A 23,039-nucleotide genomic window follows, 5' to 3' on the forward strand; every position below is an offset into this window, starting at 1 on the left:
GCATAACCACCTGTAAAATTATATATTTATGCGAAATGAGACCCTTATCGCTTGATGTCAATTACCGAAAAAGCAGATATTAATTTTCTTGCGTATTTATCAACTTTTGCTTTACAATTTATTAATCTTTCTTTAACGTCTAATTCAACATCTCCTATAAGATTTCGTTCTACAAATGCAAAGCTAATGGTTTTTTTTATAAATAAATAAAATTTTTTGAATTTAAATTTCTAATATAATCCCAAAATTATGTGTATAAACAAAGGTAATTTTCGTCTTTTTTAAATTTTGCAAATCGGCGAGAGTAAATTATATTTAAAACATTTTTCTATATAAATATGTTTTTAATTTTGCACAGAGCTAAATAGAGACGGAAGAATTGAAATGGAAACTGGATAGTTAGTAACAATAAATGACGCAAAGAAGAAATTTCGAACATAAACTAATTTCGGTGGGATGTATTCTACAGCAGCAGCTTTTACGGAAGCTTTAGCGGACGAAAGGTGAGAGGAGTTTTCGCAATATTCGTCCTAGTTATGCAACAGGAATGTCGCGGTTACAACCACAAGATGGAAAACCACCTGTAAAACTATTTCTTCGGGCGTAACATGCGGCGTGACGTCAGTGGCGGGAAACCGAGCGAGTTCCCCCGTGTATTACGTATTTACCGAACATCTTTTGACTTCCACCTCGGTTACCGCTTCTTCCTGCCGATTTCTGCGGCTCCTTCCAGTTCCTTTGACGTCATACAACAAAGAAGGTTGACTTTTTTTATCGCGTAATCGAAGCCTCTCGAGCAAGACGCAAGCATGTTACAAAACGATTCGCGCCAACATACTGCTAATTTACGACATGAAACACGGACGTTTATTTGTGTGAAGAACCTCCTTAATTGGCGCAATATCGAGCGGAGCTGCTTTGTACGCGAATAAGAAACTTTGCTAAATCTCATTATACGAGTATTCTTATCTTAATTATTCTCAAAAAATTTCACTTATTTCTTTTTATTTCTATATACAATTGAAATAATAAATATGTGTTTTTTCTTATCATTATTTGTTCCTAACAATGCAATACCATCTTTTTTTATTATATATCCACCACGTTTGGAGGGAAATCGCGAAACCCCCTAAGGCTCTGAGAAGCATAGTTGAGAATTGCATGCTGTATATGATGGACTTTTAAATTACATATTGCATGTTCCGTTAAGTTGACTGAGGCAAGTTCTACCAAGAATTTATGCATATCGCGTAATCGTGCGCAAATGCGCTTGCATGCAGCACTTTATCATTTTCATTAATAATTGAATTAGAAAACAAGTAGCACAAGAAGACCTCTATCTATATTAGTTATTGTTAAGGAAAATTATTTCTTTACGTAACAGTAGTTTGCTCGATAAGCTCCTTTAAAAATTATGAAAAAAAAAAATTTCATGAGAGAAATAATAGAAAGATCTATTACCTACTTTAAATCGTGTATAATGAGAGAAAGAGAAAATATCGTTTCTTGCAAGATTTAATAAAAATTAGATTATTCTGCTTATCAATTTAATTCCCATCGATAAAAAAATCAACGAAAATAATGTATCATCTATTGTTGCGTACTTTTACTCTCGAATTTATTTCAGTTCGACACCCTTTAATTCATCAATAAAAAAAACCTCAATCAACGTGACTTTCCCTACATATAACGAATAAAGAGAAAATGCCAGCGATTCCATGTTGATCGACCAAATCGGTCGAATTCCGCGTCGCTTCACTCTTGTCGCGATATACCTGTCTGACCATTATCAAAAGCATCGCGCATGGCGCCTATATACCGAAAAATGGACAGGAAAAATGGCGCGAGAAAGGAAAAAAAGCTACGGTCGACCGGAAAATGCCGATGCCTAGACAAGGACGGGAAACAAAACGCGGTTCACAAAATCACGCGTATATCTCGCGTACGATAGCGCACCTGATCATTGGCAGACTTTTGCACACGTTTGTATGCATAGAACGAGCTAGCATAAGAGAGGATCGCATGTGCTGCGGTGGCTAGAAACGGACGACAAAAGGGGGTGGAGGGAAGGGAAAATAGTCGGCAGAAACAGGGTGCTACGGCAATCCCGTCGCCGGGGGTTTCGTTAAATGCTCGCTTAACGAATCCGTCGGCTGGCCCGGCGTTTGACGCGGTTGTTGTTCTCACTGCAAACGAACAATTGCCCAAGTCCTCCGTAAAAACCATGCAAAGCAAAAAAGAGCGGTTTTACAGTGCAACGAGGGGGACGAGTAACGGCCGGTGGTGGCAGGTGTGACAAGGACGACAGAGGAACATGAGAGACAAGAGAGAAAGAGCGAGAGAGAGAGAGAGAGAGAGAGCATCGAAAAACAGAATGATAAATCGCAATGCGCACGCGGTCTCCCTAGGTTTAGAGCGCAAAATTCAACAATGCCGGAAAATAAAGAGCCTCCGGCGCGGGGCGTCGAGGCATTCTTCCTGGCGTTTATCCATTTTTGAGGGAAGTGAGTGAAATGAAAATAAAGGGGACAGAAAAATTGCGATGGATAGAGAGGAGGGAGAAAAGACGGATGGTGATGCTCCGTTCAGTTATCTGATCCACGAACGACTGAAGATGCGATCCTTTCTAACACATATTCTCTTAGAAATGTAATAAATTTTGTTACTTGCGCACAGAAGCTTTTAAATTGAATTTCGAGAATCTTTAATGTGTATATTCCGATATGCATAATATTAAAGTAATATCGTATGGCAATTAAATATACTGCATCGCTTGTCATAAATTATACAATGCAGCAGTATGTAATTCTTTAATTAATATTTTGTTGCACGTCACGGATACATAATTATCCGACAAAAGATACATGATAACGTAATATAAATAGTAGTTATTATAAATTATTGTGAGAACCGGAGAAGAAAGAGCGCGAGAACAAAGGTGCTTCACGAAGCTTATGCAACTAATCTCCGCATATTCCGCCCCTCTTTCATGTTCGTCCAACCCTTCGGGTTTCACCTCGATGTTGTACGAAGAAAAGCTGCGGCACGCCCTTGCTCTCAGACCTGTCTTTCCCTACTTCGCGTCCCTGTCAGGATCATCATTGAAGTTTGTAAACACTGAGAAACACGTCGCGAGATCTTAATTCTCCAAGTTTTTTTCCACCCCGCATTTCGTACGCAACGACCTGTGGATTTAAAGCGAACGGAACTGTTGAAGAGGATTTGGAAGAGTTTTAATTTTCGGTCCCGCCGACAGTGCGGCCTTACTTTTAAGGGAAATTTATCGTCCCGCTTTCCACTCCCCTCCTTTGCCTTCCAGTAAGCTACGCGAATGCGATTAACTCTGGCGAAGATAAACTCTACTGCCTGTAAGATCTGGTTTTATTAAACTTTTTACACGCCGGCTCAATCATTTACTTGTTATTTGCACGATGTCTAAACAAGATATAATTCCAGACAGACAGTGTATTAATCAAGCCTTATATTATTATAATTGTAGATTAATTAATAATCTTTGTATTAATTAATCAAGGAAAAAAAATATAATATTAATCTCTTACTTATATTCTTCCTATTATTTTATTAATAATAGGAGCCCCATTCTTAATTTTACAAAAAATGTTGCAAAATTTATTTTCTATTAAATTTGATCCAAATTTCATTCTCATATAGATAATATATATATCCTTTTGATATCTGCTTTCTATTAATTTAGACCTCAGTTTCATATCCATGGATTATATGTATATGTATATTTACGAGAAGGCTTGGTATAACGTTTGACATCGAATATAACAACGGCCATCAGCACTGACGAGCGTGCTGCATAGAGTTGCAAATGTGGAGGTCAGCTATTTGTCTTCATTCAGTCCCACATGGCATGAGGGGTGGCGACCCCTCATTATCACCTTGGCATATCCATCCTGATTAGACCTAAACATGCAGTAAACTCTCTAGTCGTGCGTTGCCGACCTCTCAAGCGGATATATCGACCGGGAAATATTTGCTAAAGAATTTTATAGTTTGATATAATTTCATAAAATAACGAAATAATTTCATAAATAAATAAAATTAGAACGGGATAATAATTTCGAATAAGAAACTACTATTGTGTGTTAATTTCTATTCCATAGCGGCACATTTTATTCTATTACTTTTTCAGCTATGTGAACCTAGCACCCGACTTTTTAAAAATTAATTTTTTTAAACGGAAAATGATAGCATTTTGTTTGTCGTTGTTTGTAGTAACAATAATTTCGTTTGTAGTTTTATCAATTAATAAATAAAAAAAATGTTTTAAATGACTCGCACCCGACATTGAGATATCGCAAATCAGCTTGCGCAATCTTCTTTAGAATCGTTTGTAGTGATTTTCCTTTCCTTTGTAGTTGAGCGATTCAAAAGTTATAAACAATTGTTTATTCGTCCAAAAGGTAAATTTGTTAATTATAAAGATATCGCAAATCCGCTTGCGCAGTCTTTAGAATCGTTTATAGTTGTTTGTAATGAAAGAAAAATCACTACAAACAACTACAAACGATTCTAAAGAAGACTGCGCAAACGGATTTGTGATATCTCAATGTGCGAGTCATTTAAAAAATTTTTTTTATTTATTAATTGATGAAACTACACACGAAATTATTGTTACTACGAACGAAATGCTATCATTTTCCGTTTAAAAAAATTAATTTTTAAAAAGTCGGGTGCTAGGTTCATATAGCTCGTCGTGTGCGAATAATATTTTATTACTTTATCAATAGAATTTATTATTTAAATATTTGTAAATGAAATTTTGTAAATAAAAAATTGTAAGAAATTATAACATTATTAATGCTATTATCGCGATATTTGTCGAAATTATTCGAACGAGGAATGAAAGCGTGCAGGGAAAGAGTTCGGACGCGTTACTATTGTCGCTTATATCGGACGAATAATCACTGAAATCGGCTGACCATTGCTACTTTCTATCCCTGATTACTCGCCAGATTCGGAAAAAATCACTTTCTCATTATTATTGCATATGTACATTATATTGCATATTATATGCGCGTATAATATGACTCATTCGAGCGAAATTTGTTAAATAATTTTGTCGAAACGCTCATATATACATAATGTTATATAATATAAAACTTTCTGTTTTTTTTCCCCGATTTTAAACATCAAACTGAAAGAGTTTTACACGTCGCGTGGGAATAATATTTTATTACTTCATTAATAGAATTTATTATTTAAATATTTGTAAAAAAAATTGTTGTAAGAAATGATAACATTATTAATGCTATTATCGCGATATTCGTCGAAATTATTCGAACGAGGAATACAAGCGTGCAAGGATAAAAAGAGTTCGGACGCGTTACTATTGTCGTTTATATCGGACGGATAATCACTGAAATCGGCTGACCAGTGCTATTTTCTATCCCTGATTAATCGCCAGACTCGGAAAAAATCACTTTCTCATTATTATTGCATATGTACATTATATTGCGTATTATATGCGCGTATAATATGACTCATTCGAGCGAGATTTGTTAAATAATTTTGTCAAAACGCTCATATATACATAATGTATGATATAAAATTTTCTGTTTTTTTTCCCCGATTTCAAACATTAAACGGTAAGAGTTTTATACGTCGTGTGAGCTATGTGAACCTAGCACCCGACTTTTTAAAAATTAATTTTTTTAAACGGAAAATGAAAGCATTTTGTTTGTAGTAACAATAATTTCGTTTGTAGTTTTATCAATTAATAAATAAAATTTTTTTAATAACGCGCACCCGACATTGTGATATCGCAAATCCGCTTGCGCAGTCTTCTTTAGAATCGTTTGTAGTTGTTTGTAGTGATTTTCCTTTCGTTTGTAGTTGAGCAGTTCAAAAGTTATAAACAATTTGTTTATAACTTTTGAACTGCTCAACTACAAACGAAAGTAAAATCACTACAAACAACTACAAACGATTCTAAAGAAGACTGCGCAAGCGGATTTGAAAAATCTTAAAAATTAACAAATTAACCTCTTGGACAAATAAACAATTGTTTATAACTTTTGAACTGCTCAACTACAAACGGAAGAAAAATCACTACAAACAACTACAAACGATTCTAAAGAAGACTGCGCAAGCGGATTTGCGATATCACAATGTCGGGTGCGAGTCATTAAAAATTTTTTTTTTATTTATTAATTGATAAAACTACAAACGAAATTATTGTTACTACAAACAACTACAAACGAAATGCTATTATTTTCCATTTTAAAAAATTAATTTTTAAAAAGTCGGGTGCTAGGTTCACATAGCTTACTTTTTCCGATAATTTAAAATTCTTATAGCTCTTGTGCGCTCGATATTTTTAATTTAATTGTAATGTCTTTGTTGTTATTATGTATTGAATTGTTTATGTGTTAATATAGTTTAAATATTTCAATTCATTATATCTTCTTTTTATTAAAGTAGCTTTTTGGTATTAAAATACTTTTTTATTGCACAGTTAAAAATGATTCTTTCATAGCAAAAGAAAATTTGATTGCGATTTATTTTGTCGGATGGAAAACTGTTGCCCTCGACTAGATTATGAATCATTTGTAATAAATTGTAGGATATAAACGGCAATACGCGTTACAACTGGAGCCCAATTTGCGTCCGGCTACGATCGAGTATTAACTAGAGATTCCAAGGCGCGGCTTCTTTCCCACTATAATTTTCCTCAGAAACGATTTCATCATTTCAACGTTGACCTTAATCGAGACGTCGAAACTCGTTTGAAGCTCGGCGAAATGTTAAAGATTTTCTTTGATAGAGCGTTTCCTAGAGGAAATTTTCAGAATTCGATTCAACTTTTCCAACTATCTGATTAGAAAACTAATGACTATCTCTTTTGCGAATCTATTTATAAGTTTCGCTACGTCTCAGTCAGTTATGCTAAAAATATAAAGAGCAATATTCTCTCGGCCGTTTTATAAACCCTCCGTATCGTGATGCGAAATGTAAATCGCAAAGCGCGTCGAACATCACCGAAAAATTCCGTCTAAATAAGAGAACTGTAATTCAGCCTTGAATAGGGCAGGCAGAAATACTCATCACGTTCGCCGTAATTTCATATTTCAACGCGTGATCCGCCTTCTCGCTGCGAAAAAGAGGGTTCTCCTCGTCAAGACGCAGCGCACGCGAGACATACTGGCAGCCCATCCTTCTTCTTTTTTTTTCTTCCTTCGCCTTCGTTCTTCTATTACTATTACGATGGCCTGCGTCCAATTAAGTAGGCGCCGCCAGGTTCCGATATACATATAAGTACAAACGTATCGTACATGCTCGTTGCGGCATACCTTGCAAGAAAGTTCTAACAATATCCTTGTTCGCGGCCGCGGCGGAACTTCGGCTCCCCCAGTTAAACCGAGGGGATGTTTCATGGATTCAAACTCCTACATTCGAATACCCGGGAGCCCGTTTGAAGTTTCAGAATTTTAGCGGAATATCCGATGCCCGGCAGACAAATTACGATAAATTTTCCACGGCGCGAGAGCAGCGTGGACGAAAGTACCCGCGAGAACGTCGCGTCGTGAACTCGCTAACTTGTAATTATGCATAAACGCAGTTTGCAATGCTATATATTCCAAATTGTAGTAGACAATTTGGATTTTGTATTAATGGATTTTTTATTTTTATCCTCTTTCGTATAAATAAAGAGAATTTTGTCTTTAGAATTCTAGAAACACTTTTAAAAATCCATTTTTAGCAATGCTTTAAAACTATATTGAAATATATATATTAAAGGTGCTTTATGATAATTGATAAAATAATAACGGTTCCGATAAAGCGTTCGCCATCCCTCGCAGCGGAAAATTATAATGAATTCCCGTTGATTACATAAGCACAAAGACTGAGAATTACCACAAGGGCTGCATGCTACACGACGAGGAGCACAGCTGCATAGCCATCGGCTAACTGCTGTATAAAGTTCTCACAAACAGTATATCACGCGCCCGTAGTTACCGTCACGAAGTTCCGAGGAAGTAACAGAATTCCATCATTCCCTGGAAACGTGCTTCGATGAAATCACAGCGAATCAATCCCCATAGCTACACATACCGGCAAATCGACTGTTGGACCCGGCCGTTTGTTAGAAGTTTCTTGTAATTATATGTAATCGCGGTGCCCTTAGTCAATGGTAACAGTTTGATCATCCTAGTTTGAGATAATGCGGAACGTATGGAACGTCATACAGGTTTCCTGTCAGAGATCCGAATAATATTCCAACAACAACGATCACGTGAAACAGAGTTGTGTATGCGGAGAGTGTGCATAATATAAATATGCGTAAATTATTCTTCAAAATTCGCGGAAAAAAAGAAAAACGAATCTTTATCCTATGCTACGAGAAAACTAGAATTCCAGTAAAACGACTTTCGTCAGGAATTATGATTTTAAACATCGGTTCATCACTCTAAAACCGAGCAATCTCTGTAACGTCTTGCTCGTCGCTAACGTCACGTCCGTGACGCGAATCTGCGCAATTGCTTCCCTTATCGTGACACCTCAATTACGGTTTTTACGAGCGAGATTTTAATAGAAAATTTTAACGACGTCGGCACTTAATCTCGCGCAACTGTACGCCGTGCGCCGGGAAACATTCATCACCTCTAAACCGGGAGGATGATGTACACCATTATTAAATACGGAAGGTTCGGGCGATGGAGTTTTTCGGCGGTCCACTAACGTCGTTCTGCCGGACTGCCTCACGTCATTAGCCGTTTTTCGCTCCTCGGCGGAAACTCATTTCGCCTCTTGCCCTCGGACCGTTGATTTTGACACGCTTACGGGCCGTCCGGCTATCTCTTGATGAATACCCCCGCCCCCCGATGCATCGTGCATCCTGCATCCCGTACGAAAAACCGATAAGCAGGAAACGAACGCTGCGCGAGATCGATTTATCGATTTGGTTATGGACTTGCGCTACCTTTTTCTGCAAACTGCCCACGGAAATTCATCTTTAGCCAATAACGGGTATGACATCGTTCGACGGACAATACGCGAATGGACAAAAATATCACAACCCTCCCGAGGCATAATTTAATATGCTGTTTTCCGCATCGAAACATGCAGAATATTAAAATTACAGAAAAACAAACGTTAATATTATTTTTCTGCTTCTGTACAAGATAAAAGAGAGAGAGAGAGAGAGAGAGAGAGAGAGAGAGAGAGAGAGAGAGAGAGAGAGAATATTGCAAAAACAATTTCAAATCTAAAAATTCATGAAACCAATCCACGATGCATGTAAACGTGCATCGGTAGCATCGTTAAAATTTGCTAAACTAACAGCGCATTTTTCAAGTAACACACTAATTAAGATCAAGCTTTTTAATTGCAACTAACCCGAGTTTGGATACCAATCTATCTATCTTTTTCAAAGGAGTCTTCCTCTCTTTTACGATCATCGTAAATACGATTAATTAATAATTGGCATTAGCTGCCAGGACAACCGGAAACATTTGATATCGAAACGTAACACGTAGATATCGCTTAAAACATAGGGATGTAAGGGTCGCTGCACGGAAAACTCGTTAACTCGAGGTTGGATTGAGTTATTGGGGTTCATTGGACCATCCAGGCGTGCTACCCACAATCCAGGCTGTGCGCGCGCTGGAATGTGCGGGATCTTCGGTATATGTGTGCCACACACATGCGACAGGTATATGCGTACGCATACTTACGCGTACCGCACGAGAGAGGATGGTAAACCTCGCTGCGCGGACTCACCAGTTTAATATACTCACGAACGGAGAAGACTACAGAGTGGATGTTAATAAACTAGACGGATGTCAGTGATGTAACATACCCGCTCGTATATAACCGCTTATACAGATTTTCAACTAAACCGACTAAAACCGACCGAGAGAGAGATAGAACGTATGAGCATCAGTATCTTCCCGTTTAAGTACGAGTTGCGTATTTCGATTCGCGTTTCGACAAAATTGCAATCGCGATAACACGTCGGCTCGATCTATATTAAACGAAATTCTTAAGTTCGCGACCGATCGTTTACAGAAAATAATACTTGTAAAAAAACACAGCGAATAGACCGATAAAAAAATTTGTTCAAAATTTTATCTGCTAATAATCTTCCATGAGATTATTCTGTAAAAAAAAATGAAGACTCAACGTATAGAGTTTGTACTAAAGAAATTTTAGAGAAAGACTTATCCGCTATTATGCGACAAGAGGGATTAATTCGGTGAATATATTTATGTATCGCAAAGCAAGGCTCGAGTATATACGACATAAGCCGCTTATCTTCTATCAGCGCACGTTGGGTGATCCTAATAACACACCATTATCGATAGAACATTTACAGAAAATGGTAAAATACGGTAATTGCATGCAGATAGATTATAAAAAACTTTTAAATAAATATTTTTATATTAAATATATTAATCTTCTTGCTTTTATATGTTCAAATAAATATATGTGTATGTAAATAATTTAAAATAAAGATTTAATTTAATCGCGTATATCGGTACCATAAAATAAAATAATATCAAACGTTAAAGGCGATACGAACTCATTCGGAGAGCACCGGAAACGCGGCATCGTCTCGAATTCTACACGAAAAAGAGATTACATAGTGTTCGACGCGGCAACGCTCGAAAAAAGCCAGAACGTCATGTCGGACTAGTAGAGTGGAGTTACGTGCCGCTCGTACGTGAAACGAGCCTGTAACTCGATCGTAAATGAGACGAGCTTGGAATGCTGGACGAGCACGAGATAGCCACGTTTTCCCGACAGGAAAAGACTTGAAGGAAGAGATCCCGGAGAGATCGGTATGGCATCTCGCGATATACACCGGCTATCCTGTAGGGACATAGGTAAACGAACCTCGCAGTCCCGTGAAACTGGTTCAACGACGATCGAGATGAACGCTAAATCGTTATTTCGTCAGCCATTTTCCGCCATCCATCGTATCGAAGTTGAAGCAAAATTATAATACGCGTAATAGTACTTTAGATAATAGTGGAGGTCTGAATATTTGTTAATTAAATAAAATTTATAAATATATAAAGAAAGAGAGAGAACTTTTTATAAGCAAAAAGAGCTAAAAAATTCGAATTCTAAAAATAATTATAATTGTTAAATGATTATTTTTGTATATAATATGTAAGCGTTTATTAGATAATATTTGAACATTACTGTATATTCTGTTTTCAAGCACAATTCGTACAATAATATCGCTACTTAAGAGCTCGATATATAGAAAAATTGAATGGAGAGAAGATGTGTTCATTTTCTCAATAGATCGTCCTTCAAGACTTCTCATCTTAACGGGTCTTCCGAGACGATTAGCGATGTTCCCGAGTTAAAAAGAATTTCATATAGACAACGTTGAAAGCTTCTTATCCTGAACAAATCCGCGAAGAACCGTCGGCAATGTCTCCGAGAATCCGTTCAGATCCGAGAGCAATTTCTCGGCAACCAGAGATCTTGCCGTTGCGCTATATCTCGTAGGTTTCATTACTTTGCGTCTTACGGGTGTGATTAGATCCTATATATATCTTACAATTTCCCGGTTACAATCCTTCTTATCTGCCGCGAGCCGACAGCTAATTTCTATCACAGGAGAGAGGGGGAAGGGGAAGGCGTGCAATAAATTTTAAATAAAATATCCATTACCTTTAACGTGACGCTCTCGTATTTTTGTGACTGACGAGGGTAAGTATGAATCGTCACACAAAGTGAATATATAATTAAGTGTCATCGATGAAAGAAGCTTTTTAGGTCGCGAGATACGGAAAGAGAAGTCCGCAAGCGACATTATTTTATACACCCAATGTATATTTCATCCCGTGATGAAAAAGGAAAGACCGCTTCGGTGACGCGTTCAACGCAACGTCGCAGAGGAACCATCATCGAGAACCGTCGTTCGCGGGGTGTTGGGTAAGCACGACGCGACATAAATAGAATGTGAGAACGTGGAGTGTCTCTCTAGCGACGGTGCTATATCCCTGTTGCCCCTCCGGTTTTCCTTTGACATAGCATGCACCCTCCCGCGCTACTGCACTTCAATCACCGCGCCATCCTCGCATCGATTGCCTATCTGATTGGAAGGTATCGCAACATGATTTCCCATATGAAATACTTCGTTGCACTTTGTCCTGCATCACGTCAACGCACTCCCATCGCTATCGTCAATTCTCTTCATGTGGATGAAAAATCGACCAAGAGCCTTCCTTTAAACAATTTTTGTTACTCGACTTCTAACACTGCAGTATCTACTTCTATATCTCTTTTTGTGCTCTACATCTTCTACGTTCTAAAGCATTTTTATTGCTGTCGTTATAATTTTTATATGTAATACGTCTGACGATAATTAAATTATCTGATTTTTTTAATAATATATTCCTCTCTGTGACAAATAAATTTATTTTTATAAAAGAATAAAAAATAATTTCTCATCGAAATATCTTATAATAAATAGCGGTATTGTAAATTGTATTTCGACATTTCCTATATGTAAGCCTACTTATCCAATGGACTCATTTCGCGCGAGTGACTTATACGAATGTCACTCCTACCACGTGACAGGATCAGCGCCGGCTAACAAATGAGTCTGTACGTCGCACGATAACGCTGCATTAAAAATTTATGATAATTGTACACGTTAATGCAACGTACTAACGTAGCGCGATCCGTTTTGCCTTTTAAAATAACGATTAAAATATCTCGTGAAATCCTCGGATTACCGGCTGGCGCAAACTAAACAACACTATTATACTCTGTGCTTTATTGACCAAAATCAACTACTTTCTAAAACGCACGTTCAATAATCAAATGTCCGTATATTTATTAGCGTAATGTCACTTTGTGAAAAACTAAATAATTAAATAAAATAATAAATTAAATAAAATTATAACAATTTAAAATAAATAGAACATTAGTAGAAAGCCATAAAAATATATACAAATTATCTGTAACTGTGCACAATATATTCTATTATAATAATTATTATAATAGATTTTCTCTCATATTTGCCCCATGTTAATAATTTAGTACATTATTCTATGAGCATGAAATTACCGCGGTTGTGGTAGAAATAAATAAATTATTGCCTACAACGTTTATTTATATTAATTATCGTACAAAGCGTACAATAATATTTAATGTAATTTTAAATTTTAATGACAAGGAAGAAAATTTTAAGAAAAGGAGAGAAAAAGTAATAATTCATTCATACTGAAAAATAACTAATTTAAAAGCATCGGCTTATAGATCACGACAATCGCATTATAGATAAAGCCGATTGTAATCTTACGAAGAAGTTCTCTATTTACAGCATAAATCTAGCTTATCTCGTAGCCTTACAACGAGCCAAACTATGCTTCTCATAGCCCGGAAGCATCAGCGAACTTGTTATTGTTATTAGCCTCTCGAAACCCATCATAATCTTGCACCGATGCAATTTTCGAAACATGTCGGGTAGACACCAGCAATTTTGGTTGCTCGCCTCTGTATTATCATGCATTTACTCCGCAGGTATATTAACCGACACTTTGGCTTGATAATGTATTCATTATGCCTGAAGATATTTTGTGCCAGATGTGTGTTTAATTTACAAGTAGCTACTACATAATCGTATTCAATTTGGTTCTTTTTGGATTTAATAATAATATTAATAATAGCAGAATTTGATAATAAAATTAAGTTAAATATAAGTACACATACACGGAAAAAACAGTATGGTAGGTTCACACATAAATCTGATTGTGCCAACCAGATTTAATAGTAAAAATGAACCTATCATACCGTTTTGTCCATGTATAATTAAAAGACAGAGAAACATCAGTTTTATCAATTTAAAAAAAATATGAAGATTTCTATTCGAGAAATGCTTGATTTATACTTATATTCGGGACAAATGATGAATTATAATGTGTAGGGTAGAGTGTATAGAGTTTGTGGTAGCAAATTAATGCGTCACATAATAAGCTACTACGCGACCATATATTGCAATCCAATCTCTTCTCGTATATGATTTGAAAGGTTCGCAATGTAATTTCGAATCCATAAAATATTTGAAGGTAATATTCATTATTCACGTGCACCGCAAAAAGCGCTCGTCAAAAGCACTGAATTTATTATCCTACGTAATTTTAACATCGAAATTGGACATATGACCCCGTGTTTGATACGCCATGTAAACCGCCAATTGCAATAAAACAGATCTATATAATATCTCTTTGTTATTTCACAATCACTATAATTAAAATAGTGAATTTTTCTATGTTTTCATATACCTGTACATCTCGTTATATTGTATCTCGCAATCGCATATATCACAAGTTAAAAACGTGCTCTTGCATATATCGCTAATATTTGGAAATAAATCGCCGATTGCATGTAAACATTCGATAGACATTTTTCCAGCATTGACATGACGCTTCTATTTTGACTAAATAAATGTCGGAATTAAAAAGACGAACTCTTGTAACACACGAAAATTCTATCAATGAAATTTTAAATCACTTCAGACTATTTCAGCAGAAAATAGCAGAAAATAGCTGAAAATATATTTTCAGATGTATTCAATATGTCTTTTTGATACATCAATGAAACATAAATTTTATACATGTGTTTAGCTGTTCTTTATGTTACTTTTTAAAACGCTAGATATATTGCATTACGTTTAACTAACGTGCTAGCTCTTGTAAAGATTGCTCCTTCTTTTTTAAAGTGCGACAGAAAGAAAAAGAATTTACTTGCTTTTTAAATAATGTTAAGTTTTCTCTTATTTAAAGTTGCTTCAGAAAAACATAAGAGTCTTAATTGTTCGGTAATGACACAAGACAGAACGCGGAATAAAGATTTTTAAAAATATCCCTTTTCTTTTCACCGAGCTCGCGGCGCGTTTTCACCTTCGGCTTGAACTGTTCTTCGCGGTTCGTATCCGTCCATTTTCTATACACGTATTTCCTCCAGAACGTGAAATTCCACCTGACGAAATCACGTTTTCACAAGTATAACATCGGCGAACTCGCGTCGCAACGCGAATTGCTCAGGACCGACGAAAATTCGCGTGCTCCAGAGATTTGCCCGGTCTCGCTTCGAGCCGCTGTGTCATCTTTCGAAACATTTTTCGCATGCATCAACGTCGTAGATACGTGAGCAACATCTCTCTGCATCAGATATAGCCCTTTACCGAGGAATCCCGAACTCGCATATGAATCCTCGACAAGTAAGTATGTTTTCTACGCGCGCGTATTCGAGTCTCTGCGTCTCTTTAGACGCGCTGTGCCTGTGTGCTTACACAGTGCTTACACACGTGGTCATGCGAAAGAGATCGCGTGCTATTCGTCTATAAGATCCCACGGTACTTTTACCTTTATCACCGCCGAGCAGCTTGCACTTCCGCTGTTAATGCTCCGATATGGAAATCCGAGACGAATGCGCGGTGGAAAATGGAGAGACTGATATGTTCCTTCCGTCTCTTCGCGGCAACGTTTTAGAAAATATTTTAGAAGGAAAATGACCAATATATTTGTACGTGTGTCTCGTTGCACAGTTTGCAATATAATAGAATTTGCAAAATCCGAAACAATTTAATCAAATTGTAACGGAATCATTCTCAATATACAGCTTCAAAGGTCATTGAATTGTATACAAAAAAAGTAAATTTTATATAAACAAAAATATGTATGTTTTTATATATCACAAATATTTTATATAATCTCTCTTGCGTATTCAATAATTAAAAATTATAAAATAACTTGATGTGGAGTCATCTTTCAATTTTTAGATATGCATTTTTATATTTAAATAAAGATAAATAACTCTCATGTGTACCAGTGAGAAAACTTCGGTATTCGTATTATTTGAAGTATAATTGCGGCTTACCGATAGAGTTTATCTCACCTGCAGCATGTCCGCTGAAAATCAAGCTCGTATGGAATGCTTGTATACGGGTCTGACCATTGACCACGCAATGGCGTTTGATTTCCATCGGTGTTGCCAACACCGATGCCTTGCAAACTGGATTTACATACCACAGCTTTTGGACCCTTGCCAAATTGGTTGCACCTGATTCCGATCGACGTGCCCGGAGCATTATGGTATTTTATACGACAACAACACCGCGATCGCGTTACGGAGCTGGCGTATTTGAGTTCGACCGCTCGATTTTATGACGTAAAGTTTCAACGGGCGAGCACAAATGACGGACCTGCGACGAAGAACCCGTGCCGAACGACATTGACGTCATAAGCGCACGTAGCAAGAAAACACGACATTAAAGTCTCTTTGACGCGAGACACTCAACGACACACTGCGTATCAAAAATATTTTATAGTATATTTGCGTGTTCAGAATGTCGCTCAATATGATAAAGCTTACGAATGATCATCGTTTGCAGTTGTTAATATTTTGAAAAATGATAAGAACATTCAGAGTCTTATGTGCACAGACTGTGTACAGATCTGTCTATATAATTTATATAATTTTTACGTGCTTTATAGAAGTAATTAAAAAAAATAATATAAGCAAAAAATTCTTAATTCATATATATTCTATAATTTAATGAAAAATTTAATATAATTTGGAAGATAATTTTTAAAAAATTTCAATAATTTTAAATAAAATATAAAATATTTTATTGTAAATTCCCCTCTCTTATTAAAATTAAGATGTATTTAAATGTATGTTTTTATGCATTTTGTAATACGATATTTTGTGTATAACAACAAAGATTCTTTTCTTTTCGCAAAGAAATTTGGTTGTAATAAAAAATAAACTTATGTTCTATTATCTGTGTTTTATATTAAAAATAATTAATACCTTAAATTTTGATTAAATTTATTCCATGCATTTTTGCAATAATTTATCTCGTGAATTATTAAATGCATTTATTTGAAGAAAATTCTTTATGTTCCATACTTTGTTATACATTCTATGCGTGCATAGAATGTAAAGATAGTAATTACGAGGTTGTAATTAGGGAATAAAAGTCGCGAAACTCACGGCTTTTACATTGCAGTAAAGAAGATATAAGAAGGTCTCGGCGTTCTTTTAATACTAGTTGAATATCTGATAATTTCTAAGTGTTTTGCTCATTTCCGTTTATCGCAGTGCACTTCGTGCATACAAAGGGGCTTTAAAATCCCATTGTCTACTTCTCCGTCCAATTCGCAACTTTCCACTCCATGACCATGAAGAGAACTTCGTTTATTTCCCCGCCAAAAAATAATTGGCACGATTTTCTTTTAAAAAAGTATTTCTCAATTCATACCTCAAAATTCCTAATTATCTTTCTCTCTTTCTCTCTCCGTTGTTATCAGTATCATTAATTTTTCCTATACTTCTATTTTCATTAATATTGACGCGTGCACGTGTTAATACGATATGATGTATAAGTAAAATATAATACAATATAATATATAAAATATATAATATATTTTATATTTTATAAATATATATATATATAATATATAAAATAATATATATATATTTATTTTAAAATAATCATATATCAAAAAAATATTGAAGAAATTGAAACAAAAAAGAAATTTATATGTATATTTTAACCATAAATAAATAAGATTTTACTGTACAAAATCTTTGTGCGATTCAGCTTTTAATAAAATAATTTCGTATTGTATAATACAAATCCGATTGCTCTCACATTGGGAGCCTTCAATACATCATCGCTACTCATTGTGATCCAGCTTGTGCATTAGTAAGCAACGAACCTTTTGAATTGCATTACTCGTCAATGGGGTACCGTAGTAATTACATGAAATGGGTAATGACTGCGACGTGTCGCTCCCATAGAGAATCGTCACGCCGTTGACACTCTAATCAGCTAAGCTACGTTTGCAAACTATCTGTCAACGATTTAACATCACTGCATATCATTAGAATGCAATAGATTGAAAGGTGCATATAGTCATTACTGACAAGTACATTACGAGTTAAGTTACAGTTATGACGTTGCTTTATAATACTGTCGAAATTTATGAGAAACTTGCTATTAATTTTGATATGTGCACATTAATAGTAAGTGAATGTAGACGTCGCTATAGTGAAACGCAGTTAAGCAAGAGTAATTCCTTTCCACTACAAGTCTGCATTAATATAATGCGAACTTGAAACTTTGATGGATATGTAAAAGCAGAATATATTTCAAGCATTTTGTATTTAGCGTTAAAATTTTTTCTAACATATGATATATTCATTTATATCCATTAAATTTATTTATATCCATTAAAATTTGAAAAATTGATAACTTATTGTAATTTTATTGCTTTTTGAAAAGAGTTGCAAAATGTGAATGTTTACAAATGTCACAATTGGAATTTCATATATACATATGTAAATGGTTGATCCATCAAAATTCTCATTTGAAAGCACTAATCGATTAAATGATCGATATAGAAACTGTATTTCATTTGCAGATTGCAAGATTTTATCGTAATTGTTTCAACTAGTTTTATCGCTATTATAAATTAGCATCAAAATTTCGGGAAGAAAAGAAGAAACTCTATTCGTAGAAGGATCCGACTGTCAAGTAAAAGCAAGACAAAGGATTTCACGGATTTTACGGAAAGGAAAGTATAGTAATACGTGGAGTGAGAATTGGAGGTTAAATTTGGCGAAGAAAGGAGACAAAATAGATGGAAACACGAGCAGATCGAGAAAGAGAGACACGGTAAGATTTGCACAATGTGCTGAATGCAAAGAAAGAGAGGGAACGAGGAGGAAGAAACGCGAAGGTGTGGTAGAGAGTGGCGCACAGAGAAAGGGAAAGAGGTAGATGTTGGGTCAGACAGAGAGTGGAAGAGAAACGGAGGGGCGAACGATTGCCGCATTGCACCCCTGCCGACGCAATTTCGCCTCTATCGATTCGCGATTCTCCATGCGTTTTGTGCCGTATAGTCGTCGTAGGAATAACTAAACGTTATTCTCTTGTTCCCGCGTTTTTACATCTTATTGACATGCGCATGCTCTGCGGATGGCTCTTCTATACGCTCGGATGTGCTGTAACTCGCCAAGATTTCCGTACAAAGTTATTCGTTAATTTAAAGCTCGACTCGACGCGTTTCGACCCGAGGCTCTCTGTTATTTCCCCGTAGACTGCGGCTTCGTCGTTTATCGTGTTTGTTTTGCGCGCGAAAGCAAATTTTTTCCTTTAATTAATTGCAAGTTTTAATCTCGCCGCCGATCGATCGCGAGGAGCTAAAGAATCGGCGCGCTATCCAATTATGCGTTCAATAGTGTGTTCAAAGCGTAGTCGAAGGGTGAATACAAGCGGATGGATAATACCCTCCGGTCAACATAAGTAAAAAATTCGACGAAACTCTTGCGAAGCTCTTGTTCAATGCTTGCCTTACGGATACAAACGAGACAGTATAATTTTATCAAAACATCTAGAATACTTTCTTTATACATATATATGTATATATGTAACGAGCTCTGCTAGCTAGTTTTGATACATTAGACTATTAGACTTTTAAAATATGTATGCACCATGTAAAATATAACGGTGAAAAATGATATTATTATAAAAAATTCGTCGTTCTAATATCTTTCCCGATATTTATATTACTATAAATTCGCATTCTTCGGCATTACTTCGTCAGAGAGAATTTTGCATCTTTTGACTAGCGAGATTTAGAAAATGTGGTGCTTTGCAGCAATGCAATGCAATGTGTCCCAGTCCGAGGCAAAGCCGAGCTTGCGCCATACAGAGAGCTTTATCGTACAGTCTTAGTCAGGAGTAATATTACGTTTTAGATCCGATCACGTTGGCATTCTTTTCTAATTAATTAAATCCATAGATTAATCTATAAAATCTATCTTTAGACCATAATTATAATATGTGTACGTTTAAAAACGAAGAAATAATTTATTCATAGTTAAATAATATCGACAGAACCAGACTTTTAAATGTCTCGACATAAAGAATTATAAATGCGTTATTTATCGATTTCCCTTTGTATTTGTATAGACAATTATTTCATGTGATATATATGAGATATGTTCGAAAATATGTAACAATTTTGCGATTGATTGTACAGCTCTTTATCTATTGCGCGGACATATTCTCACATGCAAACGTCTTCCCCGTTTCCATGTATAAATTCTCGGAACTTGGGTACGGCACTTCGCTCAATGAGAAAATCCAATACTTGGTAATTAATTGCGAAGAGAGAATAGCATAGTAGCTCGGGGAGGAATATAATTGAAATATATTATGTTATTGAGATATTAAGTGAAAGTACTCCCGCGTGCATTAAACTGTGCGAATTGTATCCCAATCTCGTGCGATATGCGATAATTAAAAAAAAATAATGTCGCTATATATAATATATATGCTCATCAAACCGTCGAACGATAGAATTACGTAAGCATTGATTAATACAGAAAGTCAATATCTCCAATCAACTCCAATAGACTCTCCAATATAACATCGCGAATACAAGAATGTATATTAATACTTGTAAATTACGCGCTATGATAATCTTTCTTGTTTCATATTAATGCTACGCAATTCGCTGTATTTCCAGAACTCGATGATATCAATATCTCGGCAATATAATTACAATCGTTCGATATTAATAATTCATTTATTAAAAACGTAATTTATATACTTTGTAGCGCATTTGATAAATCCCGTAAATATCCAAATTTTTATTTCGTTAATCAAAGATCATATCGCGAAAGTTTAAACATAGTTTATTAGCCATATGCGCGTTTATGTATAAAAGATAATATACGTTTGAGTTATAATAACTTTTACTATATGTGCTGTATCATTTTATGAGAGCGTTATATGTTATCGCGAAAGGAACACAGTCATATTAAACCGTAGCAAAGAAGAGGGTGTGGGGGTTTTGAACGCTACCAGAGAAACGTTCTGAATACCGCATTGGGAAACTTTTATACTATGTTGTAGACATAAAAATGCTTCTCATATCTTATGCAGAAGTTGCCTTGAGTTCCATATCCCAAAATGATATAATCCTACTCGCGATATAGAGGATCCTTCTTGGTATACACAAGAAAGATGCAGATATATGTATATATATACAGAAAAATTTCAGTAGCAGAATAAATATTATCTTCAATAAGATTTCAGTATGAAAAAATGCTTTTCTACTCTTAGCACCACTTTCAAAAAGAATACCATGCATTATTCTTAATAAATGTTTATATACGCAACATTATCAAAATAAAATAAAATTTTGAAACATTGCGTTTTCTAATAATAAATTATATTCTAAAATTTTTTTAATGTGTATAAATATGAATAAACGCGTTATTTAAATCGAGATAATGTATACGTATTACTCGCGGAACACACTATATTTTCTGTGTAACAACTCGCCATCCCTTTTCTAAAAAAGGCATGTTAAGTCGATTCTTGCAAGTATTGTTGCCTCTTTTCCGCGATGCTGATGAATTGTCTCAATACGCATTCTATTCGTAGCATCGAGAGGCTGTCATCGCGAGGGTTAGCAGTTTGACAGTTTGAACAAAATAAAATTAAATAAAATAATCATATGTTTTAAATAATATGTTATAATACTTTAAACTCGATTAATATTTTTGACAGTTATCAGCTGATTTCTGTCAAAAAATATTAATCGAATTTAAAGTATTATAACATATTATTTACAACATATTACTATTTTAATAATTTTAACATATTATTATTTTAAAATTTAATTAACAAATTAACGCTTTATTAATATTTTTACAAAAATCAGCTGATTAAAGCATTATTTTACTACTAAAATTTAAAAATAATAATATATAAAAAATATTAAAATAATAATATTAATCATTAAGAATTTAATATATTATACAATAACATTAATGTTGTAAATAATATATTATAATACCTCCGCGATTAATATTTTTTGACAGAAATCAACTGATAACTATCAAAAATATTAATTGAGTTAAAGTATTATAACATATTTTATTTAAAACATTATTTTATTTAATTTTATTATGAACAAACTGTTAAACTACTAACCCTCGCGATAACAGTCTCTTGATGCTACGAATATAACGCACAATGCGAATCGAAACAGTCAATCAGCATTGCGGAAAAGATGCAACAATACTTGTGAGAATCGACTGAACATGCCTTTTTTTTTTAGAAAAAAAAGAGATGTTATAATATTTTAAATTTGATTAATATTTTTGACAATTATCAGCTGATTTTTGTCAAAAAATATTAATCGCGGATAAGATATTATAACATATTATTTAAAATATATTACCATTATAATATATTCAACATATTATATACACCCCCATTACCGTTAAAGAAATGTTATAAGATAAACAATTTTTCACTCACCGATACGCGCAATAGCAGAGTTGTAGTAAACAGCATTAATCTGAAAACAAAATATTCAAATTAATATATGTGTGTGTCGAATATTTCATAAACAACGCAGTTTAGAAAAAATGTTTTTATTTTGCATACCTCACAGTTGCCCCGATGTCGCCCGATGCCTCCACGGGCCTCCTCCTCCTCTCTTGGTCGATCATCATTGCTCCTTCGAAGCATTCACGACACTCGCGAAAATACGAATAATTACGATCGTCCGATACTTTACACGGCACTCCCGACACGCGAAATTTTACACGGCATTCCCGACGCGCGATACTTTACACGGCACTCCCGACACGACGCGTGAATCGCACTGGGTATCGCAATGCTACCTGTAACAAATAATATACATACATATTAGAATAATCTTATTATTTCGCATTATAACATACACAATATAAATATGTAAGCTAGAATTAACGATAGATATATCCACGGATCGCAACACATTCGCGCGCGCGACAACAGATTAAGTTGGGTTATGTTGGCAAGAGATTTTGCATCCAATTTTTCGCGAAATATGCGTTTCGAACAATTACGCCTACATATTAACGTTGAAATTATGATATGCGATTGATAAATATTACAATACAAAGGTTAGAAATCGTTTCTAACGATTATGCTTACTAATTAATCACAGCGGGACGCAGCTCCA

At 35.1% G+C, this 23,039-nt stretch overlaps 1 protein-coding gene across 1 annotated transcript in view; it reads right to left on the bottom strand.

Annotated features, from left to right (window-relative positions):
• Nucleotides 1-23,039, bottom strand: part of LOC145937402 (uncharacterized) — a 75,041-nt gene that overhangs the window by 11,559 nt on the left and 40,443 nt on the right. Inside the window, exons 3-4 of the mRNA XM_083040423.1 lie at nt 22,478-22,716; nt 22,349-22,388 (exon numbers count right to left, since the gene is read on the bottom strand). Of these exons, the coding sequence (XP_082896549.1) occupies nt 22,349-22,388; nt 22,478-22,561 (124 nt within the window). The 5' untranslated portion in view covers nt 22,562-22,716. The remainder of the gene's footprint in view (nt 1-22,348; nt 22,389-22,477; nt 22,717-23,039) is intronic.

Source organism: Prenolepis imparis, unplaced genomic scaffold, assembly GCF_030444845.1.
Source record: "Prenolepis imparis isolate NDT839.2.m4 unplaced genomic scaffold, iyPreImpa1.0 SCAF_6, whole genome shotgun sequence".
NCBI lineage: Eukaryota > Metazoa > Arthropoda > Insecta > Hymenoptera > Formicidae > Prenolepis > Prenolepis imparis.